Source organism: Trachypithecus francoisi, unplaced genomic scaffold (assembly GCF_009764315.1).
Source record: "Trachypithecus francoisi isolate TF-2019V2 unplaced genomic scaffold, Tfra_2.0 Contig01621, whole genome shotgun sequence".
NCBI classification, from domain to species: domain Eukaryota; kingdom Metazoa; phylum Chordata; class Mammalia; order Primates; family Cercopithecidae; genus Trachypithecus; species Trachypithecus francoisi.
The window spans coordinates 479,608-499,533 of NW_022681446.1; the positions used below are offsets into that span (position 1 = coordinate 479,608).

At 51.5% G+C, this 19,926-nt stretch overlaps 1 protein-coding gene across 11 annotated transcripts in view; it reads right to left on the reverse strand.

Annotated features, from left to right (window-relative positions):
* Window positions 1-2,676: 2,676 nt before the first annotated feature.
* Window positions 2,677-19,926, reverse strand: part of CEP104 (centrosomal protein 104) — a 44,608-nt gene continuing 27,358 nt past the window's right edge. For 4 of the 11 annotated variants that reach the window (XM_033196053.1, XM_033196063.1, XM_033196102.1 and 1 more), the window contains 9 exons: window positions 18,856-19,062; window positions 18,344-18,454; window positions 15,132-15,168; window positions 14,776-14,842; window positions 13,972-14,080; window positions 11,603-11,741; window positions 11,353-11,420; window positions 4,203-4,293; window positions 2,677-3,418 (listed from right to left, as the gene is read on the reverse strand). In XM_033196053.1, coding sequence (XP_033051944.1) covers window positions 3,303-3,418; window positions 4,203-4,293; window positions 11,353-11,420; window positions 11,603-11,741; window positions 13,972-14,080; window positions 14,776-14,842; window positions 15,132-15,168; window positions 18,344-18,454; window positions 18,856-19,062 — 945 coding nt within the window. In that variant the 3' untranslated portion in view covers window positions 2,677-3,302. The other 7 variants (XM_033196070.1, XM_033196045.1, XM_033196086.1 and 4 more) reach the window with 6 other exon arrangements.

Below are 19,926 nucleotides of genomic sequence, written 5' to 3' on the forward strand. Positions count from 1 at the left end.
CTGGCCAATATGGTGAAACCCTGTCTTTACTAAAAATACAAAAAAATTAGCTGGGCATGGTGGTGGGCGCCTGTAGTCCCAGCTACTCGGAAGGCTGAGGCAGGAGAATCACTTGAACCCGGGAGGCGGAGGTTGCAGGGGGACAAGATCGCATCACTGTACTACAGCCTGGGCAACAGAGTGAGACTCCATCTCAAACCCCCACCCCACAAAAAAAAAAAAAAAAAAAAAAAAAAAATCCCATGATTCTTCTGTAAATAACAAAAGAGGAACCTGTTTTAAATGAACCCAAGTTTGCTTGTCAATCACTAAAAATGAAGTCTTTTTATAAATATTTTCTTTAAGTTACAACATATAGAAAACGTATATATGTGTGTATATATATATTTCTCAGAAGTTTTGATTGGTGAGAAAAGAATAATTCCTTGGTTAACTTTTCTCATTCTTGTTCTGTTTAAAGAAATGTTTTGTCTGTATTTTTAAAATTGATTAGAAAATAATGGCCAACATCTCTTTGAAACCAGAAAAATCATTTTACAGACATCTTGGCATCTGTACTCTGTTTTGTCTAATAAACTTTAAAGTATTTCTCTCCTTATACTTTTTTTTTTTTTTGAGATGGAGTCTTGCTCTGTCCCCTGAGCAGGAGTATAGTGGCGTGATGTTGGCTCACTGCAACCTCTGCCTCCCGGGTTCAAGCGATTCTCCTGCCTCTGCCTCCCAAGTACCTGGGATTACAGGCATGCGCCACCACGCCTTGTTAATTTTTGTATTTTTAGTAGAGATGGGGTTTCACCAAGCAGCCACCGCGCCTGCCCTCCTTTCTCCTTATACTTCAAACACATTTAACCCAGGCGTGTTGGCTCACGCCTATAATCCCAGCACTTTGGGAGGCCGAGGTGGGCAGATCACGAGGTCAGGAGTTTGAGACCAGCCTGGCCAACATGGTGAAACTCCATCTCCACTAAATATACAAAAAATTAGCCAAGCATGGGGGCATACACCTGTAATCCCAGCTACTTGGGAGGCTGAGGCAGGAGAATTGCTTGAACCTGGGAGGTGGAGGTTGCCGTGAGCCCAGATTGTGCCATTGTACTCTAGCCCAGGCGACAGAGTGAGACTCCATCTCAAACAAACAGATAAGCAACATTTAGCAGAGTATATATATTTTTTTGAGACAGAGTCTTGTTCTGTCATCCAGGATGGAGTGCAGTGGCACAATCTCAGCTCACTGCAAGCTCCACCTCCCGGGTTCATACCATTCTCCTGCCTCAGCCTTCCGAGTACCTGGGACTACAGACGTCCACGACCAAGCCTGGCTAATTTTTTGTATTTTTTTTTTTTTTTTTTTTTTTAGTAGAGACGGGGTTTCACCGTGTTAGCCAGGATGGTCTCGATCTCCTGACCGTGTGATCTGCCCACCTCAGCCTCCCAAAGTACTGGGATTATAGGCTTGAGCCACTGCGCCCAGCCAAGCACAGCATATTCTGAAAGGTTCTTGGTAGGTCTTATATCTTACTGAGTATTCTGAGTCAACCAGAGGTATTAGTTTACCAAACATGGAGATTAATTCATGCACATTCATGGTTATTAGTGTATCCAGGCCAGGGAGTACATTGTTCAAACAGGGATTCGTTTTTAGATATATTGTTGTTTCACACGGTTGGCAACTAAAACATTTATAGACTCATTGCATTTATACAAACTGCATCAACCCAAACCTTTCTTTTTTTTTTGAGACAGAGTCTCGCTCTGTGTCGCCCGAGCTGGAGTGCAGTGGCCAGATCTCAGCTCACTGCAAGCTCCGCCTCCCGGGTTTACGCCATTCTCCTGCCTCAGCCTCCTGAGTAGCTGGGACTACAGGCGCCCGCCACCTCGCCCGGCTGGTTTTTGTATTTTTAGTAGAGATGGGGTTTCACCGTGTTAGCCAGGATGGTCTCGATCTCCTGACCTCGTGATCCGCCCGTCTCGGCCTCCCAAAGTGCTGGGATTACAGGCTTGAGCCACCGCGCCCGGCCCAACCCAAACCTTTCTAACTATCATTTTCGAAGTTTGCCTATGCAACACCAGTGAGGCAAGCAGAAGCCCTGGGCACCGGGTGGGAAGGGACTGCCCTTCAATCCATGGTAGCCTAGGCCCCTGGGAGCACAGGCTGGGGCAGGGAGAGGGTGGACGCTTCCAGACAGACCCTGACTCCCTCCACATGGCTGCCTGGATGTGACACAGGCCCAACCAAAGCTATGGACGAAAGCCCCAGGTCACTCCTACAGGAGGAGATGAGTTAGGAGACTGTTTTTTGAGGGTTGATTTCATCATTTTAAGCAATGTGTTCGTGTTTTAAACATCCTATGAACCGTTTGAAGAACTTACGGGTCCAATCACAACACGGATGTGGAAGGGGCGGGAGGCCCACACCAGCGGGCTTCTGCCTGCTGTGAACACAGGGTGATCAGGTGGAAATTCACTCAACAGTGACTTCCTCCACGTCTTCAGGAATTCCAAAGTGTGGAAAATGTGAAGTGCCTCTGAGCACAGGCACCGGAAGGGCCCACACCTGTGCCTACCTCAGTTCCAGCAGGGGGCGCATGCCTAACACAGAGGCGGCACTACTGGAGAAGCATCCAGCAAGGTGCGCGCTGAGGTGGGACCAATTCTCAAAAAAACTACAATTTAAAAAAAGATGTTCTCTTTTGCCTTTATTTCTTGCTATAGTGGGAACGTGAGTTCTGCTACCTGGGGCTGAGTGCACTAGGCAGCAGGCCTAGCGGACGGGGCCTGCAGGGAGAAGGCACGCTGGAGGCCTGTGCACACCGCCACTCTCCTGGAACCACTGCTGGCCGAGCCACAGCCCTGCGGAAATTCTACTGCGTGTGGCAGAGACCGATGTGCAAAAGGTTTCTGGTGAATGTTTTATGGAAATCACTCCAAGCACTAAGGAAAGCGGGACCGTGCCTGTGCTGACCAGGGTCTTGGCGCTAGCGCCCCCCGGGCGGTGCTCTCTGGCTCTCTCCAAACAGGACGCTTCCTCTTCTGATTCTAGGGAAGGCCTGAGACAGCCCTTACGAAGGCTTAACGTACAGTGCGGCCAGGTCCTGGCGCTGCACACAGGATCTTTGGTTAGTTCCATACATATCGTTTGCATAAGAGTTGACGGCACAGACATGTAAGAGGCGTGTATGGCTGGGAGCTGGGGACAGCAACCACAGCACGGGGTCACCAAGGCCAGAGAGTTCTGGAGAAATGGTGTAGAATCAGGAGACCTGCTCCATCCCTTACAGAGCCAAAGGAGCCCGAGCGCTGTGTCAGCGCCTGGCGTGCGTCCTGCTGGAGCTCTTGCTCAGCCCGCCCTTCGGGGTGGGGATCTTGCTTCTGGCCTTTGACCCTGAGGGGCCTGATGCAGCCACAGCTGAGCTTTTCCCTGCAGAGCAAGCACAGGACCCACATTAGGAGGGCGCTCCTACCTATGGACCAGGTGCAGAACCTGTGGCCACAGTGTGAGTGGCTGGGAGTGATCAGACACCCAGCAACAATATCCGAGGGCCCATGCTGATGGCCGTCACCTGACTACAGGAGCCAGGGCTGAGGCTGGTGGGGTCTACTCTTCAGTTTCCTTTTTTTTTTTTTTTGAGACAGAGTCTTACTCTGTCACCCAGGCTGGAGGGCAGTGGTGCCATATTGGCTCACTACAACCTCCACCTCCTGGGTTCAAGCAATTCTCCTGCTTTAGCCTCCTGAGTAGCTGGGTGCCCGCCACTGTGCCCGGCCAATTTTTTATAGGGTTTCACCATGTTGACTAGGCTGGTCTCGAACTCCTGACCTCAAGTGATCTGCCTGGCTTGGCCCCCAAAGTGCTGGGATTATAGGCGTGAGCCACCGTGCCTGGCCAGCTTCCTGATTCTAAACGCTCGCGTCAGTGATGGAGAAAGAGCGGAGGACTGCAGTGAGAATCCTAGGCCAGCCGCGGAGCCTTCGCACTGCACAGCCCGTTTGCAGGTGAAGGATTTTGGTCACACGATTATGATTATTAGCCTGCTTACTAAGGAACCAGAACATGAAGAGAGGCTGGGATGCTTTTTTTCTTTTGCTTTTAAAGGGATGTTTTTTTGCTTTTAAAGCCATGTTGCCCTGGCTGGGGATGGTCTTTTGAATAAGTCAAAATGGAGGGATGCAGACTCCACCCGCTCAGCGGCGCTGGCCCTCACCTGGCTGCAGTGCCGGGGCCTTCTGCAGAATGTGTGTCTTGCGCAGGTTCATGGTGCAGCCGGCGAGGCTCATCAGGTGAGCTTTCCACGCCTGCAGCGGAGGAGGCACTCAGTGTTAATCAGGTAAGATGGGCCTGGCGCGCTGCCCCAGACCCAAAGGACTCGCCGTGCAAGCTGAAAACGAGGGGCGGTTGCACCAGCAAGAGCTGCCGAGGCATGGCTCCCTCACCTGGGCACCTTCCTTCGGATATGCTGTGATACCCTCTGTGATCTGTGCGGGGCACAGCTCAGGAAGCACCAAGTCCTGTCGCCAGGCCAGCCTCTACCTCTCACGTCCCCACCCAGCCACACAGGGCCCTTGGCATCAGCGTCTCTGAGCACAGCGGGAGCCTACCTCTCACGTCCCCACCCAGTCACACAGGGCCCTTGGCGTCAGGGTCTCTGAGCACAGCGGGAGCCTACATCTCACGTCCCCACCCAGCCACACAGGGCCCTTGGCGTCAGGGTCTCTGAGCACAGCGGGAGCCTACATCTCACGTCCCCACCCAGCCGCACAGGGCCCTTGGCGTCAGCGTCTCTGGGCACAGCGGGAGCCTACATCTCACGTCCCCACCCAGCCACACAGGGCCCTTGGCGTCAGCGTCTCTGAGCACAGCAGAGCGTGCATGCCAATGCAAGGGTGGGAAGCAGCGTGCCCACATGATTACATTCCAGGCCAGAAGACAGAAGGCGCCAGGCCCCGTGGGCTCCCCGCCAGCCTGCTGCCCGTGGTTCCTCGTGGGGTCCCCACTCTCTTCATCCCTGTTCTTCCTGAGCCACGCCACATGCACTTGCCCTGCAGAACGCGGGGCTCACGCAGGCCTAACTGCCTGGGCAGCCAGCTTCCTTCCTTCAGGACCACCTGTGGGACCGTCTGCATGGGGACAGGGAGCTCATCCCATCCCCCTGCTGGATATAAATGCGGGACCTTTCTTCTGATTCTCCGAGTCTTCTGGACATTCGGGTTGTTCCTGGTTTCTTTCCTTCTATTTAAACAACACTCGTGAAGCTGGGCACAGTGGCTCATGCCTGTAATCCCAACACTTTGGGAGGAAGAGGCAGGTGGATCACTTGAGGTCAGGAGTTCAAAACCAGCCTGGCCAGCTTGGTGAAACCCCATCTCTACTAAAAATACAAAATTAGCTGGGCATGGTGGCGCATCTCATGTCCCCACTAGCTAATCTCAGCTACTCAGGAGGCTGAGGCAGGAGAATTGCTTGAATCCGGGAGGCGGAGGTTGCAGTGAGCCGAGATCACATCCATGTACTCCAGCCTGGGTGACAGGGTGAGAGACTGTCTCAAAAACAAACTACACTCCCCAGGGACATTGCTCCAGCCTCTCTCCCATTCTCTGGTGGACCAGGATCTCCACTAGACATAGCCCTACTTCTCCCTGGTTCCTCTCTCACTGTCACCAGTGGCTGTCAGTTTCTGGCTGCCTGCGGTAGCCCTCAGGATGCTGGAGCACTTGCAGCCCCAGCCCTGCCCACTCCTGTCCCGCTTTAGCTGCTCTACGCAGGCCTGGGTTCTCGTCTCTCCAGGCCACCAGCAATCTTCATGTCCCTAAAGCTGGGGCGCCTTCTCATCAGGATGTGGCCCATCAGCATATGGGGTGCACTTGCTCCCCCCTGCCCTGTGGAGGGATACGGCCTGCCCTAAGGCTCCAATTCCTCCCTCCACAGCACAGCGGTGGCGGGTCCCTCTCCATCCCTTGAATCTGGGTGACTGTGGCTTGCTTTGGCCAATGGGACAGTGGCAGACACATGGCAGGGCAGGCTGAAACGAACTCATGTGCCTGGGCTCGTCTCGCTGTTGCCCTCTGTCACTGCTGCGGGAATGCCATGCCCAGGCTGGCGTGTGGGGTCAGACACATAAGCAAGGCTGAGGTGCCGCAGCTGCCTCCAAGACCATCCTAGATCAGTTTCTAGCTGCGGACCCCAGGCACACGTGTGTGAGCCCAGTCAGGGCCAGCAGAGCCGCCTGGCTGCCCTGTAGCCAAGTGCAGATGCAAGAGCTGGGCGGCTGTGATCAGCTGAGCCCAGCCAGGCCAGCAGGGCATCCTCTCTGATGGGCTGTGCTCTGGGGCCTCCAGGACGCCACCCTCGTCAGGCTTCCTCCCCAGTGTGTTTCTTCCTCAGCGCCTGGTTTGCCTTCTTACTCCCACTCTACCTGGGGCTTAGCCTGTGGGCCTCTTCTCTGTCTACACTTGCTCTTTAGGAGAGTGCTTCCAGTATTATGACCTTAAACCCACTTATTATACACGCTGACAAACCCCACATTTCCACCTGCAGCCATATGTCTACCGGCCTGCGCATCTGACAGGCATTTTCACTCCACAGCTCCAGGCTAAGTTCCTGAGCGCCCTGGGTTCCTGACCACAGTCACCGCCTCACCACGTCATGAGGACTCCACCGGCAAGTCCTGGGTCTGCCTGCAGCGCGTGTCCAGAATCTGACCCCTTCTTGCCACTCAGCTCTCTGCTACCACCCAACCTCTCTGTCCCACAGGCTGCTCTCAACAGAGCAGCAAAAGTGGCTGGCGTAGGGCCTGCCAAGTCATGCCCACTCTTCCGCTCAAACCCTGTAGGGCATTGCCTTCCACTCACTTTGAAGAATAACGGTCAATGATTTTTCATCCCCAGTATTGCCTTTCAGTCTATTTATGTCCTTTGATGGAGAGGAGGTTCTCACCTTTTACGATTTAATAGTTTTATTACAAAATGAGTATACAGTTCAGTAGTGTTAAGCACATTCACGATGCTTAACTACAGATCCCTTTTCATTTTACAAAACCCAAACTCTGCCCCAAGGTTCTCCATTTTATCTAACTGAAATGATCAGCCTCTTCCATCAAGGCTTAAGCTTTCTGTGTCCTGTTTGAGAAATCCCTTCCTATTCTGAAGACTATTCTCTTATCTCTAGCATCTCCTGAGAGATTCATAATTGGGCCTCTCACATTTGAATCTAAGATCCACTTGGAGCTTTCTTCTGAGCAGTGTGGAGGATGTCGGACTTCACTGTTTACCCCCCTTCACAGCATTCAGAAAAATTCCAGATGTTAGGATTAGCACACAAGGACTTTAAAGCAGATACCTACTATATTCGAGGACTTAAACGTGCAACGAAGTGCTATTGATCTATTCGAACCCGGGCAAACCTTGAAAACATGTTAAGTCAAAGACACAAAGGCCGCATAGTGTCCAATTCCATTTACAGGAAATGTCCACAGTAGCCAAATCCACGGAGACCAAAACTAGACAGATGGTTGCCAGGGGCTGGAGAGAAAAGGGGTGACACGTAGGCAGTGCCGTCTTTTGGGTGATGGGAAAGTTCAAACGTGTGTGGATGGTTGCGCACCCCTGAATACATGAACACCCACTATCTGTACATGGGGAGAGGCTGTGCAGACTACATCTCCGGAAAGCTGTTAAAAACAGGTGATCTTAATGAGTGAACAGAGGTGAATCTGGCAGAGAAATGAAACCTGTAAAGAAATCCCAGCCAAATACAAATACTGGAACTGGAAAGTACAAGATTGGAAATGAAAAATTCACTTAACAGAGGACTGGAGATGGAAGGAGAAAGGGTGCGGGGCCGTTCAACTAGAACAGAAAGGAGACACCGGACAAAGCCCAGTGACCCACAGAATAGAGAGAGCAGAGTCTTCACACTCAGGCAGGAGAGAAGGGAGGGAATGCTGAAGACAGGAAGAATATTTGAAAAACGAATGGCAAAACAATTCACACAAAATTAGAAAGATGTGTCTCAGCAGGCTGGAGTGGCAGAGTCTCCTGCTGGCTTCCAGGAAGTGAGTTGTCCAGCAGAGAGGCCTCTGGTGCTGAGGACGGTGGGGGCCTCTAGGAGATGAGTGGCTCCGGGTTGACAGCCCCCAAGAACATATTACTGCCAGCTGCTGGGATGAACCTGGAAGTGAGTCCTTCCCTAGCAGGGCCCACAGATGACAACGAAGCCTGGCTCCGGACCCAGGGAACCCATGAGATCATAAGTGAGTGCCTGTTATCTGCTCACGCTGTAGGGTGTGAGGTGATGGGCCAAGCAGTGTAGATAATTAGATACAGGGAAAGCAGATGACACGTGAGCTACGCCTGCTGACAGCCTTACAGGTACTACCTGTAAGAGGATGTCAATTCAAATCAGATGTTGGGAACAAGAAGGGACGAAAGAAAAGGTGGTTACTGGAGAATCTGAGTACTGCTCTTAGTAGGGAACCAATGGCAATAACTGAAATCAGAGGGGACGATGGGCATCGCACGGAAGGACGAGTAAAGGTAACAACTCGAATGCAAACACAAAGGCCCCTACATTCTGGAAATAACCAGGGGAAAAGATGTATGTGCAGTGAGAGCTGCTTGTACTGGGCAGAAAAGGGGCAGGATGCCCCGTAGGAAAAGCAGCCTCTGGAGGAAGGTGGATGGAAGCAGGGCAGGACAGATGCCTCTGTCCGGGGTGGAGGAAGGCGGATGGAAGCGGGGCAGGACGGCGGCCTCTGTCTGGGGTTCTTCCAAGATGCCTGATGCTATCGACTTGGAAACATGTCTTCGGTAATTACAGAACTTAATTCTTTAAAGTCCCCTAGAAATGGAATATAAAATGAATGTATTTACAGTTGGTGGCACTGCCAGCCAGGGCTCGCCCAAGTCCCTCCAACAGAGGGCCACTGGGCCCCCCATTACCAGTGGAAGATGTGGTCAGGACAAGAACTGGGAACAGATCTGATTTCCAGCAGCATCTCCCGCCGGGGGTGCAGGTGCCACTGTGCTGGGGCTGCCCCACGTGCAGTGGGGGCCAAGGTGAATTGGTCGCCTGCAATTCCTGAATTCTGTCTCCCGGACCGTTAGGAACCAGCGCCCATGGATGTAAGAAAGGAGACACAGATGTTGGGAGAGACAAGGTTAAATGAAGCCTGCAGCTCAGAACGGGAAGGGGAAGTGTGTGTGCATGAGTGACAGAGCTTACTTCCCTTGATTTCTCCCGGCTGTGTCCACTGACAGTCCAGCCACAGCGACCCACCCAGCAGCAATGGGCATGAGGCCCCCAGCGCTGTCCTGAGACATCCAGTCCCACTAATGGGAACCAGACCTCTGTGACCAGATGGCTGATTCCAGGTCCGGGGCAGGAATGCAGCAAACAGGAGAGAACTCTCTGAGGCTGCATGGGTCTCATCCAGGCCTCAGGGGCGCAGCTGAGGAGTCTGCCATAGGCCAGAGCTGGGATAATTCACGCATCCCTAAGCATGGTAACTGCAGTGACTGGAACACATCAAATAATTTAAATCCATGGTTCATAATGACACTACAGACAAAACAAAACAAATTAGCTGCCATGGAAGATGCTAGTGACCCAGCTTACTATTCTGAAAACCAGTAAACCAAGGAAAAGAATTAAACCTTCATTCCACCTTTCCAGTAGAAAGTCTAACCCAGGGCAACCACAGAGTGGATGAGCTTCTGCTTAGGGGAATATCCCAGCAGATGAATGAAGGAGGGATGACAGAATGAGGCCCCTCCGGAGCCAGTGGGTTAGGCCCTGAGCATCAGCAGCTGACGCCGTCAGACACATCCCGCAACTCCTGGGGGACACACTAGCATTGCCTGTGAAGCGGCCACACCCACACCGAGCCTGTGCACACCTGATGAGGCCAGAGATCCAACCTCCTGTTTACAGGAAGTACAGGGACAGAGAAACACGTTAAGCGCCCCCCAGTGGACGTCGTCGGCAGATCCAGGCGATGGTAAGCCCTATGGGGCAAACAGCCTCCTTCCTTTGCCAAGTGAATCGTAAGAAAAAAAACTGAAGAGAATGAACTTGTTCAAAACAGACCAACCAGGCACCGTGTGTGGGCCTTCTATGGATCCCGGCAATCAAATGCTTCTGAGCTGATGAGATGCGGCAACATGACCGATGTCTGGAAGGCTGAGGCTGTGGCTACGTAAAACAGTCCCGATTCCGAAAGCTCCGTATGGGAACATTTACAGATAAAACAACATGCTGTCTGGGTTGGCTTCAACGTTACACGAGAGGGGAGCACGTGGGGCACGGGAGAAACAACACCGGCTGAGCTGCTAGTTGCTCAAGCTCAGTGACCGTTACAAGGGAGAGTCCGGAGAGTTTCTGTTACTTTTCTGTGTACTTTGTGATGCATTTCAAATTTTGAGAGACAGAGATCGACAGACAGACAGACAGACAGAGCCAGATAACTGGGTAGACACTGTGGCTGAGAGTGGCTGGGGGCTGCCTTCTCTGTTTGGTGTGTGAGTTTCCCGTGGTTAAGAGAAAGCTACAGTGGCTGGGTTGGAGCCATCTTGCTGAAAAGCTGGGACAAGGGGAGGCAGCAGCAGGACACAGTGATACGCAGCAGGTGGCAGGAGCTAAGGAGGTTGGAGTGGAAGTGGCTGAGCCAGATTCCAAAACTGGGTCCTGAGCAGGGCCCCAGGACTCAGCATTCGCTGCCTGGCATAAAGAGGGCACCGCCAGCCCATCGTGTCGGACAGGGCCAGAATAACTGCCACGGAGCCTTGCACGCCCACGTCCCTCCTCGTTGCCTCCAATGCCAGAGGAGCCGGGCACATGGGGAAGCGGAGGGCGGGCACGTGCGAGCCAGCCGTCCCCACTAAGCCTGCGGAGTCACAGTGCAGCGCACTGGGGCCGGGAGGAGAGCTTGGAATCAGGTAGGAAGGAGAATCGTTTACCCAAACAGGCCTAGGTTTTACTAGGCAAAAGGGACTGCAGTGCTAGAGAATCTGGCCAAGGTGTCACTGAGGGCCTCAGTATCTGGATAAAGGCAATGACCAGAACAAAATAAAACCATCTCATGCTTGTATCCCGGTGACACAGGCTGGGCCTCAGTGAGTTGAGGCTCCTCGACAAACCATTTGTAAACATAAGGAAGGAAATCATGTGAACACGTAGCTAAACGGAAGAACTATTCAGACATGGCTCAGTAGACGCTGTCCACTCCCTGAACACTCATGTGCTATACTCTGTGGCTGTGGTCCAGCACTACCACCACCACCACCATCACCGTCACCACCACCGTCATCCACAGGTGTGTCACCTGCTTCACTGGCCCCTTCCCCCACTAGGCCCCTCACCTCTTCTCCAGGGCTGAAGTTCTCATGGCACAGAGGACACCGGTTTGCCAGCTTCTCTGGTTTGGCAGCTGAAATGATTTCAAAAAGACCCAGTCACTCCCTGAATGACAGGTGACAAGACATGCTGCTGGCCTGCCCGCAGGTGCTCTTTAATTCACCAAGCCGTTGCAGAGGCCCAAGAGCAGTGGCACCTCCTCCAGGAGGACACCTGGTGACCCGAGGGCACGGGAGCCTGGGAAGGGGTACTCACGGTTGCACTCCTTGTTTTTTATGTGTCTGGGCAGCTCTTCCTTGAAAACAGCCTCGCTGCAGCGGGAACACTTTCCAAACCCGTCTTTTTTGTCACATTCTGTCAGCAAGTGCTCCGTCAGGCTGGATATCTCCACCACCTGGACTTTGAAATACAGAGCGAAGTGTGTCGCTGAGAAAGCTGGAGCCTCTGACCAGCCTGCAGAGCTGTGCGCCTCCCTCTGCCCAGGGAAATCTGGCCAGCCTGCAGAGCTGTGCGCCTCCCTCTGCCCAGGGAAATCTGACCAGCTGCAGAGCTGTGCGCGCCTCCCTCTGCCCAGGGAAATCTGACCAGCCTGCAGAGCTGTGGGCGCCTCCCTCTGCCCAGGGAAATCTGACCAGCCTGCAGAGCTGTGCGCGCCTCCCTCTGCCCAGGGAAATCTGGCCAGCCTGCAGAGCCGTGGGCGCCTCCCTCTGCCCAGGGAAATCTGACCAGCCTGCAGAGCTGTGCGCGCCTCCCTCTGCCAGGGAAATCTGACCAGCTGCAGAGCTGTGGGCGCTCCCTCTGCCCAGGGAAATCTGACCAGCCTGCAGAGCCTGTGGGCGCCTCCCTCTGCCCAGGGAAATCTGACCAGCCTGCAGAGCTGTGGGCGCCTCCCTCTGCCCAGGGAAATCTGTGTCACCTGGGCATGAAGTGAGCCACAGGCTTCTATCTTTGGCATTTGCCCACAGACTGTCTGGAGTCACTTGTGATACTTTGCTGAAGACCCCATGTCCTTCCTTTCCTGTCGCCTTGGCATCGGGCAGGGGCCACTGTAAAGGATGGGGGAAGCTACGGTCGACCTGAGTGTGAACCTCGGATGAGGACACAGAGTGGCTCAATGGTTATACGTGTGGCCCGGGGTTCAAATCGTGGCTCCCAGCTATTTCTAAGAATGTGCACAGAAACAGGACCACAGAAGAGTTGTAAGAGATTCGGCTACGTTGGTGTCTCTGGCACGAATGACTTGGGTATACTCTATCACTTCAGGTCACAGGACGCGACACACTGTGAGCCAGTCCAACCTCTTTTCTTCATAAACTACCCAGTCTCAGGGATTTTTTTTTTTTTGAGACAGAGTTTCACTCTTGTTGCCCAGGCTGGAGTGCAATGGTGCAATCTCGGCTCACCTCAACCTCTGCCTCCTGGGTTCAAGCGATTCTCCTGCCTCAGCCTCCCGAGTAGCTGGGATTACAGGCATGTGCCACCATGCCCGGCTAATTTTGTATTTTTAGTAGAGATGGGGTTTCTCCATGTTGGTCAGGCTGGTCTTGAACTCCTAACCTCAGGTGATCCGCCCGCCTCGGTCTCCCAAAATGCTGGGATTACAGGCATGAGCCACCGCGCCCAGCCAGGTATTTCTTTATAGTAATGTAAGAAAGGCCTAACATAGGGGATCGGGGAAGATGTCTTACACAGGACACAAATAGCATGAACCATGAAAACACTGGTAAGGTAGGCAATGCTCACATTAAAAATGAGTCTTCCTCAAGACACTTAAGACAGTGAAGATGCATGCCGTGCAGTGGGAGCAGGTGGTCACAATTCATGCGACTGACCAAGCACTCACATCCACATGGATAAAGAATGGCCCCAAACCAATAAAAACACATGGACAACCCGAGGTGAATGGGTGAGAAACCAGAAGGCGCTTTGCAGGAGGACAGCCAATGCCTGCAGACAAAAGGACGGGTGCTGCACCTCATCTTCACCAGGGACAGGCACACCGGGCACCTGCCAAGGCAGCAGGAAGCATGGCCGCAGGGGTACTGTGGGAAGGGAGGCAGTGCCCGTGCTGCTGGTGGCAGTGCCTGGGCACAATCCCTTTGGAGTACTCCTGGGCAGCCCCACTGAGCATCAGCACACCCCGCAATCCCACGACACATTGTGAACCCAAGAAAGTGCATTCCCGTGCATCCTGGAAGACACCAGAACGCTGTGGCAACATCGCTCATCATGGTCCCAAACTGGACACAGCCCTCGTGCACAGCAGCAGATGGATGAAGGCGCTGTGGACACGACAAAGCAAGAAATCCAACATGACACCACATGGTTCTGTTTCTATAAAGCTCAAAGAGCAAGGAGCACCCATTTGTGGTGTCAGAAATCAGGCCCCTGCTGACTCTGGGAAGAGCCCTGAGGGGAGGTGGCGGCACAGCATGTTTACGGTTCACTGGGCTGTCATATGGAATGACTCGCATGCGTTTTTCAGGGGTGTGTTAGGTTTCAGTTACTTTTCTCACAACCTCTCTGAAAATACTAAGCCTTGGGACAGCTTTGTGACTCGGTCTTTCAACAGTCAGGTGTTCATGCTCATGCAAGCAGCTGGGCAGCTGTGCCCCTGGCCTGACCTGTTTGCAGTGGTCACATCTTGTCAGCATGAGACAGTGCTTCCAGTAGTGGAGATCAAGACCTTCTTCTGTGAAGGATTCACTCCTTTCCCCACAAAAAATACACAAACTGAAAGGAAAGACAAGCAGGAAATAAAGGTAAGGATCTAGTTCCAGTGATGGCCGTTCTGCTCCCACGTCCCGAAATTCTGAATTGCCGCAGTCCCTGTGTTGTTTGCAGCTTCCCTCTCATTCCGAACTGCCTCAGTTTGCTCTGCAGGGCCTGGGCTGGGCCTCCCTTGCAGGCAGCAGTGGAGGCTGGGTGTGCCATGTGTTAAAGCACGATAAGAAAGCCCTCGCCAAGGAGGTACCTGAAATCAATGCGCGTACGATCCTTCCAGACTTTCACTCAGCACCATCAAGCAGAAAGGATATTTTAAGTTACAATAAAAAGATAAGACAAAGACCCTACATTCTCATAGATCTGTCCTGGCTGCTGTAGAGTAAAAAGAATTTTGCTGCTATGATATTCTGTGCCTGTTACAACAGTTTTGACAAACAGACTGGCAACTTCCACTGGGGCAACAGAGGGAAAGTTGTCTTCACTGACTCGGAGTGGATGCTGGTTAGTGGGGAAGGCACATTTCCTACCTTTCACGATGACTACGAAGGGCCAACTAGGGAGGACGTGTTCCCTTTCCAGGGTTTCTGTGAGGCTCCTCGCCCTGACCATTGCACAGTGGGTGGAAGACAGCGCGACTCACGTATCTGGAGAGCGCCCGTCAGCCTGACCGTCATATGGGGGTGGAAGACAGCGCGACTCACTTATCTAGATAGTGCTCATCCGGGATTCCCAGAGCTTCGGCAGGGGCTGCTTTCCCTCCTTGAATGTCTGAAGAGATTAAAACAATTTAAATAACTTTTTATAGAAATGATTTTCAAAATTTTAGTAAGCAGTTTGATGTGAGCTATAAAACCATGATACAAGTGAAAAGGTAGCAGTGTTTTCCATTCAGCTGGGAGATGGCTGAGGTGCAGCAGGTGTGCAGCGATATTTGCTGAATGGACAGAAGCCGTTTCCACACGGAGCTTCCATGACATGCATTTACACACCCTGATTCTTTACACACCCCGATTCTTTACACACCCCAATTCTTTGCGCACCCCGGTTCTTTACATACCCTGATTCTTTGGCTTCACAGCATCACTTTCTTTTTCCTAAGACACAAAAACAGTAAGGTCAGGGACAAAGGGCTGCAGTGCGAGTGTGAGTGAGAGCCTGCTGAGGATACGTTTTGATCCTGAAAGCACATTTCTGGGTTTTGTTTTAGAATTTCTACTGGCTGGGTAAGGTGGCTCATGCCTGTAATCCCAGCACTCTGGGAGGCCAAGGTGAGTGGTGGATTGCTTGAGCTCAGGAGTTCAAGACCAGCCTGGGCAACATGGCAACCAAAGCCCTGTCTCTACAAAAAATACAAAACTTAGCTGGGTGTGGTGGTGTGCCCTGTAGTCCCAGCTACTCAGGAGGCTGGGGAGGGAGGATCACTTGAGCCTGGGAGGTGGAGGTTGCAGTGAGCTGACATCATGCCACTGCACTCCAGCCTGGGCGACAGAGTAAGACCCTGTCTCAGAATAAAAAAATTAAAAAAAAAGAATTTCTATCAAAAAATAACTAAACTTTTGGAAAGAGGAATCAATATGCCCTGTCTTCAAAAGAGGCATGGATACTCCCTCTCCCCTTCTCTCGTAAGCCCCTCCCCTTGGGCCCTCAGCCCTGCCACTCTGTGGAGGTAACTCTTGTGGCCACAGATCCCTTCCACCTGGCCTCCCAGTGGCTCATGACGCACCTGCGTGCCCTTCTCTGTCAGGTAACTCCTAAGCTCGTCCTAGCAGCCTTCCTAGCCTTGAGAGACCCCATCACGTCTTCTCCCTGCTCCTCAGACTCCCCAGCACCATCGCAGTCTCCATCAACACTGAAAACCGCAGGGGACACACCATCTCAGTGTGAGGGTGCTGAGGGGACTCCCTGAGACTTTCAGGCTTGAGGGGAACAGGAACAAGTTGGTTGCTCTATAGATGGCACTTAAATGATGCATTATAAAGAAGAATACTGTCTATTACACTTATAGAAAATTCAATTTTACATGCTAGTAATTTCTCTCCAACTCAACCACTGACTGTGGAAAATACATGCAGCAGTGCGATTCTAGTTCCACAGACACCCACCCTGCCCCCCAAAACAGCACAGGTTTATTCCTATTACCGTTATTTTTAGACAGGGTCTCACTCTGTTGCCTAGGCTGTAAGTGGTGCAAATACAACTCATTGCAGCCTTGGGCTCCTGGGTACAAGCCATCCTCCTGCCCCAGCCTCCTGAGTAGCTGGGATTACAGGTGCTCACCACCATGTCTGGCTAAGTTTTTTTTTTTTTTTAAGTTTTAGTAGAGATGAGGTCTCACTGTGTTGCCCAGGCTGGTCTTGAACTTCTGAAATCAAGTGATCCTGCTGTCTCAGCCTCCCAAAGTGCTGTGATTACAGAATTGAGTCACTGTGGCCAAGAGTATGATTTTAGAACCAGAAAAGGACTTAATATGTAAATTCTGAAAGTTCTGGAGATGGATGGTGGTGATGATTGCACAACAATGTGAGAGCACCCCATGCCACCGCAGTGTGCTCTTAAAATGCTAAGATTTACATTCTGCGTATTTCACCTCAATAAAAAAAGAGAAAAAACCATCCCATCCCATCATTCTCCTGGGAGAGGCCTTCACCAGGCCCTGTGTGGAGGCGCAGGCCTGTACTGGCCTCGAGGCCCCAGCACCCCATGGCCCCTAGAACCCTGCAGCAGGGACCCACTGCCTAGGTCTTCCTCCCTTGTCTGCTCCTCCCTGGAGCCCCAGCTCCATGAGAGCGGGACTTTGCTTTGCTGCCTGCTGTATTTCCACAGCCAGATGGTGCCTGGCACAGAGAGGCGCTCCATAAACACCGAGCCAATGAGCAGGAGCTGCAGGCTCTCAGGACAGCTGTGTGGAGGCTGTGCAGCCTGTCAGCACAGGCAACCCCGGGACAGACAGCGCTGTGCAGCCCGTCAACACAGGCGACCCCGGGACAGACAGCGCTGTGCAGCCCGTCAGCACAGGCGACCCCGGGACAGACAGCGCTGTGCAGCCCGTCAGCACAGGCGACCCCCGGACAGACAGTGCTGGGAACAATGGCTCCTGGATGGCTGCTACACCACGGGCCACTGCGACCAGGTCCTGGGCTGTGGTGAGGCAGGTGGGAGGCAGGCGCCTGGCAACGGGCTTAGTATGTGCTAGCTCATGGCTGGAGGAAAGCCCTTCAGTTTGCGACATCCGTGTCCTTGTTTGTGTACTCATCACAATGAGTGTGTGCTGAGCCACCGAGGGTCACTGAGCACACCAAAGTCGTCCACACCACGATGTGGACCTGAGCCAGAGGCTCACCCCCCATCCTAAGGTCTACCTGCCTCCTTCTGCCTCTTTGTGTCTTTTTCTGATTGTGACTCTGACGTTCCAACATTTGGTGGAAATGTCACTGTGACTTTTTGCCATAGGAAGTTCAGCATATATTCAGTCACATTTGATCTTTTTTCCCCATTTGTACCCATTTCTTCTTTTAAAAATCTGTGGTAAGAACACTTGACATGAGCTCTGCCCTCTGAGCAGCTCTGGGTGAGCTGTGCAGCCGAGTGGGCTGCAGGCCTGAGGTGCCAGCAGGTGCCAGAACTCATTCACCTGGCATGGCTGAAACCTCAGGTCTGTGGAACAGAAACTCCCTGTGTTCTGCCGCCTCTTATTTCTTCTTTTAAAGCAAATTTTCTATCAACTGAAGGAAACTTCATCATAAAATTAGTATTATGAAGCTAATTCATATTCCAGAAGCAGAGAGGCTGAAAAGGAACACATTTATATTCAACCAAATATTTGTTTCCAGTACACATAACACCCCCATAGGCTTAAAGAGTAAGGGTTCATGGAAACAGAATGTTTACCTGAAACCTTCCCTTTTTAATGTGCTGAAGCAGACCTTTATAGTCAAGCTGATTTTTCTCCTTTGTCTCTGAAGGTGGCTGGAGAGCTGTGGAGGAGAGCAGCTCTGTGCCCACAGCCCCTGGTCCCTCCCTAAACCTATGCAGCAGCTCACATCAATTCTGACAGAGGATGGAGGGGCAGGAGGAGTATCTGTCACCCAATTCCACCTCTCCATGGAGGGCTTCTGTCATCTACCCCAAAACTAACCTAAAAAAACAGAAGGAATCAAGATGCTCATTTGCATAATTCCATGAAAAATCAGTCAAGTATGATGTGGATCTATTACAGTAATATACATCGCAGCTAAAAGCACACAGGTGAAAGACGTGTTTACTCCCAACCTGAACTTCAGCCTGAATTTCTTTCAGTGCTGCCAGCTGCCCTTGTAAAGCTTTTATTTCTTCTTTCTTTTGTTTTTCTGCTTCTTCTGTAGCCGCTTTTCTCCGTGCCTGGTAAGAAAATTATTTTTCCATTAGAATAGCTTGTTAGGGTAATCTTAGAAACTGGGAGACAAACTAGGGCATATCAACTATATTTCTTATAAATTATAATATTCACTAAGACTAATAACAAGTTAGAAGCAAATCTTTTCCATTGATTTCATTGGTGTTTATTGATAGATAAACCCGCCATGTTCTCACGGCTATCATTATTCCGTTTGCAGCCTGGGAACCTGAGGTTCTCACTGGCAGAAAGTGGAGGAGCCAGGATCTGAATGCAGGAACCTGTTCTTAGCCAGTACGCCTGGGCTTCCCATACACATGGCTACTTCAATTTATGTATTTACTTATTTATGTACCAAGTAACTTCTTCAGTATAGGATGAGGTCATAACTTCACCACAGTTAACTCACCCTTATCTCAGCATCTGTAGGTCTGCCATCTATTTTAGCAAATCCCTCAAAAATTGTTTTGTAGAGAATGTTCTTGCGTGTGTTGCTGTCGTCTGGAGGAAGGTACTCCAGAATGGACGCCTGGTGCTGTCTGTACATGTCCAGAATAATTCTAACTGCCGTCTCACGGACCTCATACACTCTATGCTCCAGGGAACTCACTGAAAACTAAAGTTGGGAGGGGCTCGTTACTGATTCTTAAAATTAATTTCTTTTAGCATACAAAAAGGTACATTATAAACATTTGAAAAATAAAGAAAAGAGAAAACATCCATATTAAGTATTATGAGGTACTTCAAACCTAAAACCTCACGGATCTACCGTCTCGATGTAAGCCGTGCTATACTTTTATCATGTGTGTTTTGGATCTTTGTAAGAAACAGAACGCTGTGGCTATAGTGCAATTCCACCCCACCGTGCATCTCTGGGGCCCATGGTTTCTCATCCCCCTTGGAGGTGTGCGCTTCTGTGTAGCCGATGTGCAGATTTCAGGTTTTTGGATTTGCGATCCAAACCAGTAAATATAATGGAAGTATTCCAGAATCTGAAAACAATCTGAAATCCTAAACACTTATGGTCTTTTTTTTTTTTTTTTTTTTTTTTTTTGAGACGGAGTCTCGCTCTGCCGCCCAGGCTGGAGTGCAGTGGCCGGGTCTCAGCTCACTGCAAGCTCCGCCTCCTGGTTTACGCCATTCTCCTGCCTCAGCCTCCCAAGCAGCTGGGACTACAGGCGCCCGCCATGTCGCCGGCTAGTTTTTTGTATTTTTTAGTAGAGACGGGGTTTCACCATGTTAGCCAGGATGGTCTCGATCTCCTGACCTCGTGATCCGCCCGTCTCGGCCTCCCAAAGTGCTGGGATTACAGGCTTGAGCCACCGCGCCCGGCCAACACTTATGGTCTTAAGCATTTCAGATCAGGGGCTTCAACCTGCGCCTGATATTCTCCATCACACTGCTGTCATTGTCTCTTAAAGACAAAGAAATGTTTTTTATGATTTGTTTCTCTCCATGGATAAAGATCTGTGCACACCAT